General features: G+C 42.3%; 1 protein-coding gene across 1 annotated transcript in view; it reads right to left on the bottom strand.

Moving 5' to 3' along the window:
- SPTLC2 (serine palmitoyltransferase long chain base subunit 2) overlaps positions 1-17,204 on the bottom strand; it is a 107,769-nt gene extending 90,565 nt beyond the window's left edge. Inside the window, exon 1 of the mRNA XM_049612408.1 lies at positions 16,982-17,204. Within this exon, the coding sequence (XP_049468365.1) occupies positions 16,982-17,119 (138 nt within the window). The 5' untranslated portion in view covers positions 17,120-17,204. The remainder of the gene's footprint in view (positions 1-16,981) is intronic.
- Positions 17,205-19,328: the final 2,124 nt, after the last annotated feature.

The raw sequence follows: 19,328 nt of genomic DNA, 5'->3' as shown, positions 1-19,328 counted from the left end.
GGGCACCTGGGTGGCTCAGTTGGTTGAGCGTCTGACTCTTAATTTCGGCTCAGGTCAAGACTCAGTTGCTCAACTGACTGAGCCACCCAGGCACCCCTAGGCAGTGGTTTTTTAGATATGGCTCTGTAAGTATAAACAACCAAAAACAAATAAATTGGAGTAGATCAAAATTAACTTTTTCCGTCTTTGTACTTTTGTATTTCAAAGGACACTGTCCACAGAATGAAAAGATAATTCACAATATATTTGAAATCATATGTGGATAAGGGACTTGTTATATAAAATACATAACGTACTCTTACAACTCAACAATAAAAAGACAACCCAATTTTAAAACAAAGGACTTGAGGGGCGCCTGGGTGGCTCAGTCGGCTAAGTGGCCGACTTCGGCTCAGGTCATGATCTTGTGGTCCGTGAGTTCGAGCCCCGTGTCGGGCTCTGTGCTGACAGCTCAGAGCCTGGAGCCTGTTTCGGATTTTGTGTCTCCCTCTCTCTGACCCTCCCCCGTTCATGCTTTGTCTCGGTCTCAAAAATAAATAAACATAAAAAAAAATTTTTTTAAGTAAAAATAAAAAAATTTAAAATAAAAAATAAAACAAAGGACTTGAATAGACATTTCTCCAAAGAAGATATACAAATGACTAGTAAATCCACGAAAAGATGCTCTGCATCATTAGTCATTAGGGAAATCCAAGTCAAAACCACAGTGAGATGCTACTTCATATCCGCTAGGATAGCTAAAACCCTTGTACATTGCTGGTGTGATCACAAAATGATATAGACACTTTGGAAAACAGTTCCTAAAATGCTAAACATAAAGTTACCATATGATGCAGCATTTCTAGTCCCTGGAGAAATGAAACATACACACAAAAACTTCTACATAAATGCTCATGGCAACATTATTCCTAAGAGTCAAAAAGTGGAAACAATCCAAATGTCCATAAATTGATGAACAGATAAACAAAATACAGAATAATTTTACAGTGGAATATTATTTAGCAATAAAAAGGAAGTAATGATACATGTTAAAGATGAAAGAAACATTATGCATATTATAAAAAGCCAGAAATCAAAGGCTTCATACTCTGGTTCCACTAACATGAAATGTCTAGGACAGGTAAATCCACAGAGACAGAAAGTAGACTAGGAGTTTGCCAGGGCCAGGGGTGGAGTTTGTTTTTGGGGCGATGAAACTGTTCTAAAGTTACGTTGTGATGATTGCACCATTATGTGAATATAATAAAAACCAATGAATTGTACACTTGGAAAGGGCGAATGTAATGATTTGTTAATTACATTTCAATAGAACTGTTTTGTAAGAAACAGAGGCCTTGTGTACAATATGACATTATAAACACAGTAACACCTGGGGTTAGTATCCAGGTGCAAAAGCCATATAAATTAGAGGCAAGTATGCACTCCAGCAGAAAAACGGGCCAAAGATAGGAACTGTCAATTCACAGAGAAAGGAACTTGATCGCAAAATAAATATATGAATATGCTCATCCTCACTAGTCCAAGTTATTATAAATTAAAACAATGTAACTGTTTCCATCTTTACCTTTCTGAAAGCTGTAAAAATAAAAGACCATATTAAATGTTGGCAATGTTATGTAGCAATGGGAATTTATATACAGGTGCTCTTAGTATAAATTGGTACAATTGTCTTGGAGAATAGTGGCAATTTCTAGAAAAGTTGAAATAATGACCACCCTATTAAGTTTTTATCTGGGTATATACAATAGCTGAGATTTGCAAACATTTTTGTTCTAGCCTATACTAAGGATGAACATTTTTCTATCAACCTAATGCACGTATAATGTATGAGGTCTTAGGAATGAGGACCTCAACATATTACTTTTGGGGGGATCAGTTCAACCTGTAACGTGCTGTTTTCCCAAGAAATTCTGCTCATGCCACAAGGAGACATGTTTAAGAATGTTTACTGTAGAAATGTAATAACAAAAAAATGGAAGTAACCTAGTTTTTCATTAGTAGGAGAATGCCTACCCTCCTACAACAAACAAGCAAAAAACCAGTATGGCATATTGCTAGAATGAATACTATACAGCAGTGAAGAGAGGACTCTAGATCTGTATTATCAACATGGGCAAATCTCAGAAACATATTGTTAAACAAAAGCTGCAGAAAGATACATATGGTGTGATATGTATATAAGGATTAAAAACATGCAGGAGAATACTGTATTGCTTATGGCTGTGTCTACAGGGAAGGTTTCATTCATTCATTCATTCATTCATTTATAAAAGGAAAGGTACTTTTTTCATCTTTTTAAATAATTTATTTTTGAGAGAGTGCTTGCACGCGCATGGAGGAGGGGCAGAGAGAGGGAGAGCTAGAATCCCTAGCAGGCTCTTTGCTTTTAGCATCAGAGTCTGACGCAGGGCTTGAACCCACCAACGGGGAGTTCGTGACCTGAGCTGAGATCAGGATGCTTAACCAACTGAGCCACCCAGGTGTCCCAGAAAGGTATTTTTTTTCATGCATGGTAATGATAAACACCAAAATGAGGGTAGTTTTTATACTTTTGGGGGAGAAAGGGAAGTTAACACTTCACTAGGACAAACTTCTTAAACGGGCTGGGGGAATTGCTTAAACATAAGTCAGATCAACACTCCCCTGAGGGCTTCTTATCACTGACAACAAAAGACAGTTTCTGTTGGTTTGCAGGGCCCTGTGTCATCAGGTTCTCCCATACTTCTGACTTCATTCATATCCCGTCAGGTCACTGCACTCCAGCCAAGTGGGCCTTTCTGCTCTTCCCTGAACACATCAAGAAGCACCTCTGCCCTTCCCCCACCCTCCGCCGCGGGGCTTTTGCCCTCACAGTAACTCCAGCCTGGAAAACTTCTCATTAGTTTTCTCCCTGCCTCTGTGTACATTTTGCTTACCCCTTACCTCCTTCTGACAGGTTATCCTTGACCACCTTGTCTAAAATGCTTTCCTCTTCCCATGATTTTTTTTTTTTTTTCTGGTTATAGAGCTTACAATTGCCTGGTATTTTAGTGTATATCTATTTGCTTATTTATTGTCTGCCTCTCCCATTGGAGTGTATGGTATTGTATTCCAGTGTTCAGATCATGCTTAGCTCATAGAGGCTCAGGAAGTATTAATGGAATAAATGAAAGAATTAATGATAGCTTTAATGTTTTATTTAATGGGAAAAAATAAGATCTAAAGCCTATAAGCTAATTGTTAAGTTTTGATAAATCTATATGTTGAGTATCTTTTAATCTGCTTTTTGTATTAATTACAGTGTGCTATTTCATATATACTTGCTAGTTGACAAAAACCAGTTTCCCAAAATAATGTTGTAAATATACACAAGAAACAAGTTGTGGTACGTTTGCTGTTCAAGAAACCCGTAGCGTAGTTTTTATTGTTTCAGGTTTACAGGTGGTTAGACTCAGCAGGAGCTTACTGAACATTCCTGGTAGTGGCAGTGACAGCCTGTGAGGAGGAGCAGGAAGAGGCCGATGACCGTCCGATGGTCTGGAAATGGCACAGACCCTAGTGTATTTTATCGCCTTTCCATTAGTTCTTTCTAAGGGGCGGCGTGGCCAGAAGAGGGACTTCTGTAGCACCCCTTCCCATTGTCCTATGAGGGGTCTAAGCCGTGACATGCTGGTTAGTGCTTCAAGGGAAGGGAAGCCTGTCAGCACTGACTTTTCTGCCATGTCTCCCATTCTCACCTTGATTTGAAATGCCATGAAGCTGGGCTGAGACACCTGTGATCACCAATTAGACTGTAACAGAAGTACATGTTGGAGACCCCTGTTTATGTGCTAACAGCTAGGATCTTTATTGCCTCCTGCGCAGGCTTGGCTTGCATGTAGAAGCAAAGGGAGTTTATTTCTAGGACAGCTAAATTAGTGTCCTGGTTTCCTAAAAGCAGACGTTTTCTTAGCAGTGGAAGCTCATATAATTATTTATCTCAATCCAAGTATAGCTAAGTAATATGAGCAGCAAAATTATCTAATTACTGTATGAGTAGCAAAAAAGGAGCACAAATGGTGAGTTTTAAGGGAAATTCTGATATTAAGCCACTGATGATTTTAAAACAGACTAAGTTGTAGTATTTCTGAAATAATTAAAGGAAAATTTGATTCATAGAAAATCTGAGAAATATGACTAAGAAATGGCAATAAATTGAAAATGTAAAGACTTGGATTCTAACCGCAATTTAGAACTTAGAATTAAATTTTTGAATTCAGTTTCCTAGAATGTGTGTGACTGGACACATTGCTCAATCTCCTTTCCTTGGTGCTGTCATTTAGTCATGTGAAGAGGACTCAGAATCACTTGTAAAAGAAGGGCTTCTCACTGTGTTGGTGTATTTTTCATCCTGTGTATTTAAATATAAATCCCTTTTGACAGTATTCTTTAAGTTTCCTTATTCTCTTTAATCTCAAAAACCATATTGATCTTTGCATCCTTTTTCGCTAAAAAAAAAACCCCTGAAGAGTCCTTGAATACAAGGATTATCTCTTTATTTGTGTCTTCAAATACAGAGTACAAACCTTGATATAGAGATTAAATATTTGTTGAGAAGAATGCGATGATAACGCTGATTTTGAGCTCCTTGGTAGAAAGGGGGCTCTGGGTTCCTAGGAGAGGCTTTGATGTCTGAAAGTTATTTGTGCAGTTTTGGGATGTTAAAAAATGAGACAGGAGGAATGTCCATTCCCGGGTACAAGTAATTAAGGAGAGAGGGAGAGGGTCAAGTTGTAAGGGATTTCCCAGGGTTGGTAGTACCGAAGTGAAGAGAGGGAATGTGTAGACTATTGTATTCTCTGCTTTCTATTTCAGGCATGTCCACATTCTCTCCCTGCCCCTAGGAAAGCAGACATCTTTGATTGATTGCTGGACACTATATATAAAGGACCTGCAGAGACTCAAGTCCATGTTGTTTTCTCCTTTTGCTCTGAGCACCCGCAATCTAACCAGGGACTGAGATAGGTGGGACTGGGCTAAAACTCTGGGTAGATTCCATCTAAGGATGGGATCCATTGTGTTTGTTGCAAGCCCCTCCCTCTAGCATTGTAAGACTGTGGTTGATTTCAAGCCACCTTTCTAGTCTAGCTCTCTAGCTTCTCTAGCACGTGATAAGTGTCCTGTGCAGAAAACCGGCCGTAGGTCTGGGGCTCTGCTAGAATTCAGTCTGTCATACCATCCTATAGAGCTATCATAAGCTCCACTGGTTTTTCTTCCCCTTGGCAGAGTTCTTCTGCTTGTGGCAAGCCCATTTATGATCATTCGTGCTCACACTCTGCAAATAACACCAGGGAAGAAAATGACTAGCGATTTCAGCTCACTAAGGAAAGGTTCTTCTTCTCTGGAATTTTAGTTTATTTGCCCTCTTTGCTTTGCATGAGAGACAGTTCTTCAATGTCTTTAACACTATTTCTTGTTTTGAGTAATCTGTGTAGTTTTATCTAGTTGTTCTGTGAAAGTGATGGTTTGTCTCTACCTATTAATTTTAACCTATAAGCAGAAGTCTCAGTATGGTTTTTTGTTTTTGTTGATGTAAATGGGACATCAAAATAAAGTTGTTCAAACAACTTTGATAGAGGGTGCCTGGGTGGCTCAGTCGGTTAAGGGTCCAATCAGGTCATGATCTCACGGTTCACGGGTTCGAGCCCTGTGTTGGGCTCTCTGCTGTCAGCACAGAGCCTGGAGCTTGCTTTGGATTCTGTGTCTCCCTCTCTCTCTGCCCCTCCCCAACTTGTGCTCTCTCTCTCAAAAATAAATAAACATTAAAAAAAAAAAAAAAAAAAACCAAGATAGAAATTCTCTTTGTAAAGTCTGAAGGTAGACAGGTAGCATTCAGTAGGGTATGAGCTATCTTTGTTTTGTAATCTTTTAGGATGTTTTTATTTTTATTTATTAAATTTCTTTTTGTAGTGTTTATTTTTGAGAGAGAGGGAAAAAAAAACAACAAAAACCCACAAGTGGGGAAGGGGTGGCAAGAGAGGAAACACAGAATCTGAAGCAGGCTCCAGGCCCGAGCTGTCACCACAGAACCCAAGGAGGGGGCTCAATCCCACGAACTGTGAGATTATGATGTGAGCCGAAGTCAGATGCTTAACCCAGGTGCTCCTGTTTATTTTTTGTTTGAGAGAGAGAGAGAGGGAGAGAGAGAGGGAGAGAGAGTATGGGAGCATGAGCTGGGGAGAGGGGCAGAGGGGGGGAGAGAGAGAGAATCTTAAGCAGGCTCCATGCTCAGAGCAGAGCCTAACGACAGCCTTGATCCCACTACCCTGGGATCATGACTGAAGCAGAAATCAAGAGTCAGAGGCTTAACTCACTGAGCCACCCAGGCACCAGGATGTTTTGTTGTTGTTGTTGTTGTTGTTGTTTTAGCATCTTCGTCTTCAACCACATCTATCCACATTCCAGGCCACTGGCACTTCATTCTCTTTCTCTCCAGGAAAGAGAAGTGGAAAGAGAACAATTGTTTTAAAGGATGTAATCCGGCCCTGGTACCTGCCCCTTCTGTTCACTTCCTGTTGGCCAAAGTTCATTACATGGCTACCCCTAGCTGCCAGGGAGATTGAGAAATGTAGACTGTAGCTGGATGACCATGGACCCAGCTAAATCTGAGAGCTTCTATTACCAAAGGGGAGATAGGAATATCTACAGGGGGCCAGTTAACAGTCTCTGTGATGCTATGGTGTGGGGAGAAGCTCTAACCAGAGTTTGCTTCTAAATAGTCCCATTTTCTTAAACTCTTGTACTAAATAATCTATTACTTCCTCTTTGATTTGTGATTTTTCAACCCTGAATGAGTCTTGTTTAATGTTTATGAGCATGTTCTCCATAGTTAGGCAAAGTTAGCAGACAAATACTGTCTGAATTTTGATCTGTGGTCTTCTGTTGTCTTTTTTTTAAAAATACTAGTTCTGATTTTTGTTTTTCCTTTTTTGGTCTGTCTTCATGTGTGTTAATGAGAACCTGGAAAGGGTTTAGTTATAGGTGGCAATGAGACTCTCACGTCTTCAAAACAGGAAAGGTACTGCCTTATAATTTTGGACCAGATGTCCCTTATCCCAGATAAGAGTAAACAATATTCCAAATGCACAAAATTAACAGAGTTAGGAGCCCTTTTAAAAATTTTTACTGACGCTCTGAAAATCAGTAGGTGCCTAGTCAGTGTTAAGTGTACACAAGTTCTAAGACATTTTAACATAGAATATATACCTGTTAAATTTCTTTCAGTTGATAGCAGTGGAAACTGACTCTAGCTAACCAAAAAGGTGATTTATTGCAAGGATCATAGGCATGCAAAAAATAAATAAAAGGAGGGAGCAGGGTAGAACTGATGAACAACTCAGAAAAGTCAGACGGGAACTAGCACCTGGGACCTCAGCAGCAGGAGTTCACAGACCTTTTCTCCAGGATGTTGGAGATCCAGTGCCCTTCAGACTCTTTCCCTGTTGAAACCATAAATCCCCGTGAGAGAGTGTTGTTAGGTTCATTGTGGCACAGGAGCCTATCCCCGTGTCAGTCAGGACCGAGGAAGGAACGTGATCGTGTCGCACAGAGGCGACCACCAGAATAATCCGAGATTATTCGCAGAGAAGGCAAAGGCATGCGAACCAGGCTGCCTCTCAGTCGGCGTCCACCACACAGCCAGAGCGGAGGGTGTGGTGCCACAGGCCCAGAACGTGTCAGAGGTGGAAGAGAGCCGAGATGAAGGTGCAGTCACCTGTGGCAGAGCCACCCTGGTACTCCGCTCTCCTGTTACGCGGGTCTGTGATGCCGTGACACGCTGACCTGGAGACTGGGAAACGCTACAGAGGAGACGTGGGCGGCAGGTGAGAACGGTAACTCCGGGGCAGAGCCTCGCTGCCCGCGTGCACAGGATGCCACTGAACTAACTGAAAACGCTCCCGTGCATACATACTTGGGGGTCTCCATTTTTGAGGCAGGAAAACAGTAATGTCAAAATATGTTTGCTTTACAGCTAGCTTTGGAAGCACTTTTCAGTCATTCCATATGGGGATGCTATTGACACAAATGAGGGAATTTATCCTGATTTAAAAAAAAAAAAAAATGTGGACTCCCTACTTTTCAAAATTCCCCTGCTGAAAAAAGGAGGACACTTCTGGGAATATATGTTCAGAGCGTGGCATAACTTGTGGCATATCTACTTTAAACTCCTCAAAACTTACCAGTAATTTCTAAACTGCCAAATCCAGTGGCTTAATAGAGTAAGATAAGCCAGGTTCTATCAACTTACTAACTGGACTGGTTATTTAAATGATCTGGAATTCAGTCTTATTTATAAAATGGAGATAATATACACCCAGAAAGGACCTTGTGAAGACTAGATACATGACAAAGCTGGAGGAGGTCCTGGCCACAGTAAATGGTACCTGTTACAATTATAGCCTTGCTTTCCCACCGCCACCACGTTGCATACCCTCCTTAATGAAATGGCCTCTCTCTCTCCTTGGGCTTTCTCAAACCACTTCCCAATGATTCTGTTCTTGCACAATCAGCCTTCTTCAGCAGTGTGTGTGTCTTCTCCCAGTAACATTATGATTCCCCCATATTACTTCCTAGGTGTCTCCTCTTCTTGCTTAGTGCCTTCTGCTTCACCAATTCTCATGGCTTCAACCACCACCAGTTCATTCCTTCAACTAAGATTCCCTAAGATCCTACCACACACCAGGCACAAGGCAAATACAGAAGTCCCCCTTACCCATGTTCTCCAAACCCACAGTCAACCACAGTCTGGAAGATGATCCTCCTTCTGATGTATCATCAGAAGGTCAACACCAGTCTTAATGCTGTGTCACAATGCCTACATCATTCACCTCATTTGGTCACATCCTGTAGGCATGTTATCGTCTCACATCATCACAACAGTGAGTACAGTACAATAAGGTATTTTGAGAGAGAGAAACCACATTCACATAACTTTTATTACAGTGTATCATTATAATTTTCTATTTCATTATTATTTATTGTGGTTAATCTCTTACTGTGCCTAATTTATAAATTAACATTTATCATGGGAATGTATGTAGAGGAAAAAATAGTATATACAGGGTTTGATACTATCTACTGTATACAGCGGTTTCAGGCATCAACTAGGGATCTTAGAAAATATGCCCCACGGATAAGGGGAACTATGCAGTAAAATCTCAGATGTTTGCTGAAGGCTTACTAATTAGACAGCAGGAGGCTTATTTAGAATAAGTCAAAACCATCAAATTTGGGAAGTCAGTACTTTACTTTCTAAACCTACCAGATTACCAAATTTGTTGAATACTTTCCCCAACCTCAATATGCGTTATTTGGAGTAAGGCTGGGCCATACCCATAGTCTCAGTACAACTGCATATTTCACTGTACTTAGAGATTAGCAGAAAGCAGCAGGCTGGTAAAACAGACCACACTAAAAAAAATCAATACCCCTACACCAGGGATTATCCCAATCCTTTTGGGTCCTACAGTACACATGTATTATTTCTACAATCAGAAGCAAAAATTTTTTAAAGAGGAAAAATAGCAACCTTAATCTTTATTATGGGTCTTGAAGGTAGCATTAAAGACCGCAAACATCAACATAAATGTTCTCAGATTAAATGGGTTGAGAGAAAAGGCTTACTTGCTTAATCAGTCACAAACTACAAATTATATTATGGAAGGCTTCTTAGAAGCTATTCAGAAGGCAACGGACTTCTGAGGCCACAAACCACGTATTTAATCAAGTAAGGCACACCCACTCAGAATGCAAACACAGTCTCTACCCATCCCTCTCAATTGCCTATTCTGCCAATAAAACACTACTTCTTTCTTTCAAAAACTGAATCTAATTGAATCTCAACCAATTAACTATCTTGCCCCAGAGCACTACAAAGTTTCTAGGGCACCTAGGCCAACCTTAAAAAGTGGGCAAGCCTGCTTTCCCTGAATATCCAAGTTTTAAAATACTGTCTTAAGAATACAGAGGTTTATGTATTAAATACTGCTTTCATTGCCCAAGAAGTTTTATTCGAGAGAATTCCTGAGTGGAATTAATGACTCTGGAATCTTTCAGATCCAGCTAGGAAGATTTGAAATGTTCTTCTCCTTGGAAGAAGTGCATTCAAAACAAAAATCTAGTCCTACAACTGTAGTTACAACATTATTTTGGCTCAACGCCTTGAGGTCTTTGGATGTCTCATGAGACCTGTGAAGTGTGAACAGGTATCATGGCCAAGTGTGAACAGATACTCCTCCAGCTCTTGTCTTAAAACTAACTTCTTTTCACAGTTACTGTTTCCTTTCAGTGGAAACAAAAGCTAGTAGCTATTTAGTAAACCACCCTCCATTAGTTATTCATTTGCCTCCTAAGTAGCAAGACTGGCCCTTTGTTCTTTCTACTTTGCTAGTCTTATTATTTAAATAAGAACATGACTTGTGCCCCAAGTCCTCCTTAGGATAGAATCTTATTCTGGCAGCTAGAAGGCTGTCATCATTCTAATATATCATTAAAACTACTTCTAAAACTACTTCTACAGGTTAGAAAGTTAGGTTCAAAATGGTCTCAAAGGCAGGTAATTTTTTTTTCCCTTCAATACTTATTAACTAGTTAAGGAAGGTAAAATGTGCGCCCAAACCTCAAACGTGCCTTAAAGAAGTGAAAGAGATTTTTTTAAAAAGGCTGTAAACAAGGAGCTCTAAAAGTAAAAACAAGTATTCTATTTCAGGTGCAACCAAAATACGGCATTTATTTGATCAAACGTTAAACCCACAGTAAGAAACTCTTGCAATTAAGATCACTGAATGCTGCAACACGCTGAAGAAAAGTTCCTGCAAATCCTCTAGGGGTCTTTAAAAATAGAATAGAATCATCTATCAAGATTACTTTTTAATAAAGTCCTACAAAGAGATAAAAGAACTGAATTACATAAACCCCTAAAGGTTCCTTCTAGCTCTAATTCTGCCAAAGCTCCCAATTCTAACTCTTCCAAAGTTTTCCTAGTGCTAATTGCCACCCTTCACCTCAAATAAAGGCTGGCCCTCCTCTCACCCCTCTGAATGGTAAGGGAGGAAAAATTACTGCTTTATTGCTCCTCTTCCTTGTGAAAACTCCATGTCTACTGTCATCGTTAAAAAACAGTCATGTTTACACAGGGCTCCCGTAAAGAACAAAACCCAACGCTCCTGCGATGTTCCTCCTCTCCTCTCCTCTCACTGAGCTACCACACTCACAGCACTTCTCACACCTGATTGGGGCGGGGGGAGGTGTTCCACTGTGACACCAGCTGGTGTCGGTTTAACCCAATTCTAGCACTCTCTTCCTGGAGATAGTGTCAGATCCCTCAGGTGAAGGCCCCACCCCCTTCAGATGCCTGTCACAAGTCCAGGTTGTCCCATGGCTTCTGACCCATCAGCTATAAATCAGGTTTCTCACCACTTCCTCCTCTGGTTGATAATTTGCTAGAATGGCTCACAGAACTCAAGAAAACTGTTTATTTACTATTTCCCAGTTTATTATAAAAAGATACGATAAAGGACACAGACGAACAGGGGCAATGTGTGTGGGAAGGGGCGCCACTCTCCTAGCATCTCCATATGTTCAACAACCCGGAAGCTCCCTGAACCTGGTACTTTGGGGATTTTTATAGAGGCTTCACGCATCAGCAATCATTAACTTCATTTCCCGCCTCTCGCTCCTCTGTGGAGAATGGGGGTGGAGCGGACACCTGGCTTGGTCTTTCTGGTGAGCAGCCCCCATCCGGGAACCCACACAGAGTCACCTCATTAGAACAAAAGACACTGCTATCACTGGGGAAATTCCAAGGGATTTAGAGACTCTGTGTCAGGAATAAGGGTCAAAGACTAAATATTAGAACAAAAGATGCTCCTAGTATTATCACTTAGGAAATTGCACAAGTTTCATGAGCTCTGTGCCAGGATATGGGAGCAGACACACATAGACACATTTTTCCCTATTACCTCACAGCTACTATGCAAAAAAAAAAAAAAAAGAGAGAGAGAGAGAGAGAGAGAAAATAACAAGTGTTAGCGAGGATGTGAAGAAGAAATTGGAACCCTTGTGCACTGTTGATGGGAATGTAAAATGGTATAGCTGCTGTGGAAAACAGTATGGCATTTCCTCAAAAAATTCAAAATAGAATTATCATATGATACAGCAATTCCACTTCTGAATATATATCCAAGATGACGGAAAGCTCGGTCTTGAAGAGGTATTTGTATACCCATATTCAAAGCAGCATTATTCACAATACCTAAACCTTGGAAGCAACCCAAGTGTCAATTAACAAATGGCTGGGAATCCAAACTGGTGCAGCCACTCTGGAAAACAGTATGGAGGTTCCTCAAAAAACTAAAAATAGAACTACCTTACAACCCAGCAACTGCACTACTAGGCATTTATCCACAGGATACAGGTGTGCTGTTTCAAAGGGACACATGCACCCCCATGTTTATAGCAGCACTATCAACAATAGCCAAAGTATGGAAAGAGCCCAAATGTCCATCGATGGATGAATGGATAAAGATGTGGTATATATATACAATGGAGTATTACTCGCCAATCAGAAAGGATGAAATCTTGCCATTTGCAACTACGTGGATGGAACTAGAGGGTATGATGTTAAGTGAAATTAGTCAGAGAAAGACAAATCTCATATGACTTCACTCATATGAGGACTTTAAGATACAAAACAGATGAACACAAGGCAAAGGAAGCAAAATTAATATAAAAACAGGGAGGGGGACAAAACATAGGAGACTCTGAAATATAGAGAACAAACAGAGGGTTGCTGGAGGGGAGATGGGCTAAATGGGTAAGGGCTTAAGGAATCTGCTCCTGAAATCATTGTTGCACCATGTGCTAACTAACTTGGGTGTAAATTATAAAAAATACAGAAAAATAAAATAAACTCCTACAAGAAAAAAAAACAAATAAATGGCTAAGCAAAATGTGGTTTATACATACAATGGAATATTATTCAGCCTTTAAAAGGAAGGATATTCTGATACACAGTGCTACATGGATGAACCATGAGGACATTATGCTAAATGAAATAAGCCAGTCACAAAAAGAAAAATATTGTACGATTCCATTTATATGAGGTACTTACAGCAAATTCATAGAGACAGAAGTAGAATGGTGGTTGCCACAGACTGGGTGGGCTAGGTGGAGGAGGGAATGGGGAGTTACTGTTTGATGGGGACAGAGTTTCCGTTTTACAAGAAGAAAAAGTTGGGGCGCCTGGGTGGCTCAGTCGGTTGAGCGTCCGACTTCAGCTCAGGTCATGATCTCACAGTCCGTGAGTTTGAGCCCCGCGTCGGGCTCTGTGCTGACAGCTCAGAGCCTGGAGCCTGTTTCAGATTCTGTGTCTCCCTCTCTCTCTGCCCCTCCCCTGCTCATGCTCTGTCTCTCTCTGTCTCAAAAATAAATAAACGTTTAAAATTAAAAAAAAAAAAAAAAAAAGAAGAAGAAACAGTTATGGCAGTGGATGGTGGTGGTGGTAGCACATTATGAATGTATATAATACCACTGAACTGTACACTTACAAATGGTTAAGATGGTAAATTTTATGTTATGTGTATTTTACTACAATGAGAAGAAACTGGGGGGGAACCCAGAAAACAAAAACAAACAGTAATGTTTGATTGTTTTATATGCCCATTCTACCACAGGATTTATTTACTCAGACTCTAAACCCAAATAGAACAAAGGGCAAGCATATATATCCATCCCATCAGACGCAGAAACTCTTGAGAGTGTAAAAGGACCCTAGAAGTTTCTAACTTCTGTTCATCCAAAGACAAATGCTGGGATATGGGAGGAAACAAACCTATATCTCGGGGTTTAAAAACTCTCGATTTATATTTCAGTTAAAAGAGGACACAAACCTGAAGACTTAATATCTTATGTGTATTTTTATGGCATAATTGGGAACATTTCCCCAGCAACTGAGGAAAAATAGAGGTTGGAGCACTAATGTAGCACTTTAAAGTGATTAACTTAATTAATCACTTTAATTAAAACAAAAACAACTAAAAATTTTTTAAAATTTTTTTTCAACGTTTTTTTATTTATTTTGGGGACAGAGAGAGACAGAGCATGAATGGGGGAGGGGCAGAGAGAGAGGGAGACACAGAATCGGAAACAGGCTCCAGGCTCCGAGCCATCAGCCCAGAGCCTGACGCGGGGCTCGAACTCACGGACCGCGAGATCGTGACCTGGCTGAAGTCGGACGCTTAACCGACTGCGCCACCCAGGCGCCCCTAAAAATTTTTTAAAGATACTCTTGCTCCCATGAAGTTACCAAAAATCTCTTTGACTTAAGGAAAAACAAACAAACCCGTGGTCAATATTCCTCATATTCATGTACAAAGCTGTATCTCTAAAGTCTCTGTTTTAAAAACAGTTGTGACAAACAGTTTTCTAGAAGGGACAGTGGAGCCCTACACATTCTTTCAGGCCTTCTACTAGACCATTTTTCCAGATGCCACCACAGTGTCTTGAGTGGATTTTTTCTCTAAAATATACTAGAAAAAGTCAGCCAGCTATTAGAGTCATACAAATTTTTAAATTTCACTTTAGCAACTTGATGTGTCTTCATCTTATTATTAATCAGCTGTCTCTGAAGAAATATCATGCCAGGGCGCTTGGGTGGCTCAGTTGATTAAGCATCTGACTTCGACTCAGGGCATGATCTCGAGGTTTGTGAGTTCGAGCCCCACATCAAGCTCTGTGCTGACAGCTCGGAGACTGGAGACTGGAGCCTGCTTTGGATTCTGTGTCTCCCTCTCTCTCTCTGCCCCTCCCCCTACTCATGCTCTCTCTCTCAAAAACAAATATAAACATTAAAGAAATATGTATCATGCCTACAAATGTTAAATTGCTAGATTATGGGAGGGAGAAATTTACTATTAAATCAGAACATAACTCCTTTGTTAGGTGAAAAGAGCAGCTAAACACAAAACACTTCCTGAAGTGCAAACACCTTTCTCTTGTCTTCCTTTTCCTTCTTAAAAATCATAATCCACTCATTCATCTGCAATGTATTCTCTGACTCCTACCCCTTAGGTTTCCATGCTGTACCCTATATCACAAGTTTCTTATTACCCACTTATGTTACTAAAAAAACCCTTTACACTATTAATAACGAGAGCATTCTTACCACTTCTTCTCTCACACATTTCTTTAAAAATGAAAATAAATCTTTTGCTTTTTAATAGTTTTTATCTTTTTTTCTTAAAAATTTTAAGGTGTATTTATTTTTGAAGGACAGAGAAAGAGAGGGGCAGGGGAGGGGCAGAGAGAGAGGGAGACACAGAATTTGAAGCAGGCTCCAGGCTCCGAGCTGTCAGCACAGAGCCAGATGCGAGGCTCGAACTCATGAGCCTCAAGATCATGACCTGAGCCGAAGTCGGAGGCTTCACCGACTGAGCCACCCAGGTGCCCCGAAAATAAATCTTTTGAATCTGTGCATTATGGTGCCTTCCATCTTACAACTTCAAGGGAGGTCAAGTCTTTTATTTGTCCCCCAACTCTCATAGTTTTACTGTCAGCATGACCTAGAGAAATGCTCTATTTTCTATTTCACACCAAACAGTAACAGGTCTATCTACCATATCACATCTACTAACTTGGGGGGGGGAGGGGGGCGGGGGCTGCTAGATATATTAAAGCCAAATTAAATCACAATAGTCACACTACTGCTACTGGGAACAGATGGCTTTGGGAGGGAAAAAAAAAAGTTTTCCTTAATATCTGATTGGGATTTATAAGTATTAAAGTCAATTGCAGGGGCACCTGGGTGGCTCCGACTTTGGCTCAGTTTATGATCTAGAGGTTTGTGAGTTCCAGCCCCACAAAGGGTTCTGTGCTTACAGCTCAGAGCCTAGAGCCTGGAGCCTGCTTCGGATTCTGTGTTTCCCTCTCTCTCTGCCCCTTCCCTCTCTCTCTCTAAAAAATAAATAAACATTAAAATTTTTTCATTAAAAATAATTTTAAAAAATAAAGTCAATTGTAAATCTCACAACACTTTCTTCAAGTAACACTGTCCTTTTAATCTTTTTAAATAGCTCGTCTTTAAAACCACATCTCAGGAGAATATGTCATCCAGAGAATTGGAAGGCTGTTAATAATTATTGTCTTCAATTCACAACTTTTCAAAATATTTCAGAACTGCCTGAACTTGGTTGGTGATTCAACCTTGGTTAACTGGTATAGAGACGCATCACAAGTCACCACCTGCGTTCAACAGCCCCTTCTGTGATAGCACGCTTGCTCACAGGGACCACCTAACTCTACCTAGAGCCCGGGATGGGGTTTCACCAAGGGCTGGGTAGAAGCATAATGCTTGTGAGGCACCAGGCCCGGTTCACTGTCAGATCTGTGGTCCAATGCCTTGCTTGCAGAAGGGGTAGGTATGTGTTAGGGAGAGACTGGGTGTGTTTCCGCCTGGTACCACCTCCTAACTTTCTCTGCCTCCTGAGGACCCCGAGGGTGTTTCTCAGGACTCTTAAAGGAAGCAACCACCTCGAGGACAAGAGGAGGGAGCCTCCAGGGAAAAAACCAAGAGCCCCGGAGTGGATCCTCCCAGGGTCCGCAGGGTCACTCCCTGCCTCCCCGGGGGAGGAGGGGCACGAATTTCTGGTCAAATCAGGCGGAGGAAGGCACTGTGGCTTTGAGCAGAACCCAAACCTCTGGAGGAAAAGAGGAAGACCTCAGACGCGGAGAGATGGGGGAGCCCCTACGCCTCCCTTGAGCCTCCCGCTTGGGGCAGGCCCCGTCAGCGCCGGGACACCGCTTCCAGCACACCTGAGCCGTGCCCGGCGCCCGCTCCCGGCCCCGCGGACGGTCACCGCGACCTCGCCCTGCCCGGCCGCCCCCTCCGCCGACTCGGCACGGGCGCAGCTCGCGGGGTCCCGGCCCACTGCCTCCGGTTCAGCCCGACCGCCCAGTACCACCGTACCTGGCCGGCGGCGGCGGCTGCAGCGGCAGCGGCAGCGGCGGTGCTCCTCACGTACCCGTTCCGCACTTCCCCGTTCGCCACGCAGCCGTTCGCCCGCACAGGGCGACGGTAGCAGCAGCCTCCGGGCCCCGGCCGCATCGTCCCGGTAGCACCAGGCACAAGGCGACTCTGTAGGCGGCGGCCGAGACGGCAGCAGCTTCAGTCCAGCTCCGCACCCCACCCACCTCCTCGAAACCGGAAATGGTTGCACGCCCCCGCCAATTACCGGCCTGGCCGTCACATAGGGGCGGGGCCCACTCCCGCGGAGTAGGTGGTTCGCCCAAGGCCCCGCTGCCAAGGGGAAACGGGGCGGGGCCGGACACGAGTGTCATAAGCCTAAGGACTGATGACCAATCAGGAGGAGGAGGAGGCAGACCCCATGCTACTGTCTGGTCAATCACGGGGGCGACAGCAAAACAGCTTGCTGGTGTTGAGGAGGTGGTCTGAGGAGGCTTTGGCGGCTTCTTGGTCCACGCAAAGGAGGCGGGGCCCAGGAAGAAGTAGCCAATTAGAGTGTGAGAAAAGGAAGGGGGCTGAGCCCAAGTGCCCAGAGCGGGTTCCTGGGTTCTCCCGGACTGGTGGCGCCCTCTTTGCCCTTGCCTTCGGGGAAGTTCTCCGATGTGAATCCCAGCCCGAGACAGGGATCTTTTATTTAATTTGCGAATTCCTATGTAGGTGTCTGTAGAAGAGCATTTTCAGCATTCTCTAACCATTCATCGACATGCACCGTACAATAACATATTTCTTAGTAATTCGAACGTCGCTTGGCCCTTCACATCTGCCCCCAATCAGGATTTTCTGTACAATTTCCTTTAAAGGGTACTTATTTGAGAGCCAAGGAACCTGAATAACTGAAAGCTAAACCTTGAGTAGCCACTTTGGGAGCCAAATTCTTTAAAGTTAACACTTGTTTCATAGACTCACAGCAAGAAATATATTAATAAAACATCATGCACCTATCATAATGCCTGGCCCATAGTAGGAGCATAATAAATATTATTTTCGCACCCCTTTAGTTCTCTCTTCCCGTAGGGGTTAGAAAGGAAATGGATCTACATCATAACACGAGACTTTTGGGGGAGCCTGGGTGGCCCAATCAGTTGAGCCTCTGACTTTGGCTCAGGTCATCATCTCACAGTTTTGAGTTTGAACCCTGCATGGGGTTCTCTGCTGTCAGAGTAGAGCCCGCTTCGAATCCTCTCTCTGCACCTCCCCTGCTCATGCTCTCTAGGTCTCAAAAATAAATAAACATAAAAAAAGAGAGAGAGAGACTTTTGGTTACCCATAAAGAATTTCGTGTCACAGTCAAGAGCATGGGCTCTGGAGGTGGTCTGGGTTTGAATCCTGGCTGCACCACTTACTACTAGCTGAGTGACCACTATATATCTTCATCTGTTCAGTGAAGACAATAATAGTTGTCCTGAGGATTTGAGTTAATATATGTAGTGTATTTTGTATAAGACATGGCCATGGGTAAAAATTCATTCAATGTTGGTTATTTTTAACTGCTGAATGGGCCTATGAGAGCCCCTGCATTCCCCCCCTACCCCATATTTAGAAAAGGGATAGACAAGGTATCAGTTTTGTGTGGTTTAGGAGCTGAACAATCTAACAGCAGATAGGCAGAGAGTTTTCTTCTTTGAGTTAACAAACACTGTGATCCCAAAGAATATAAGTTTGTGACAGAAGTATGAGGCTAAAAGAAAAGCATGTGGGGACCCCTGGGTGGCTCAGTTGGTTGACTGTGTGATTCCTGGTCTCGGCTCAGGTCATGATCTCATGGTTGGTGAATTCAAGCCCCATGTCAGGCTCTGTGCTGACAGTGTGGAACCTGCTTGAGATTCTCTGTCTCCCTCTCTCTCTCTCTCTCTCTCTCTCTCTGCCTCTCCCTTGCTTGTGCTCTCTTTCTCTCAAAAATAAATAAATATTTTTTAAAAAAGAAGAAGAAAAGCATGTGTTTTGCACCTCATGGAGCTTACATTATAGTGAGAAAAGATGTACATAGATAAAGCAAACAGCAATAAAAGTCCTACGGAAGGCTGGAGTTCTGATGAAGAAAGCTGGACCGCAGTGACAAGTCTAGACTTCCCATATAGAAAGTTTTCAGGGCAGGAATCTGGTTGGAAGCAGGGCTAAAGGATTTAATTGAAGCTTAGATATTGGGATGAATGAATTGGAAAAGACTTGGGAAGACGATGTAGGATGAGCTTAATCCTGAAGGATGAGCAGGATTTGGAGAGCCGAGAATGAGAAAGAAGGGGGCGGTGTTCCCGGGAGAGAGAACCTTCAAAAACTCAGGTGCAGAGGC

Source organism: Panthera uncia (assembly GCF_023721935.1).
Source record: "Panthera uncia isolate 11264 chromosome B3 unlocalized genomic scaffold, Puncia_PCG_1.0 HiC_scaffold_1, whole genome shotgun sequence".
Taxonomy (NCBI): Eukaryota; Metazoa; Chordata; class Mammalia; order Carnivora; family Felidae; genus Panthera; species Panthera uncia.
Note: the sequence above shows the minus strand (reverse complement) of the source record. Positions and strands in the feature narration are given on the sequence as shown.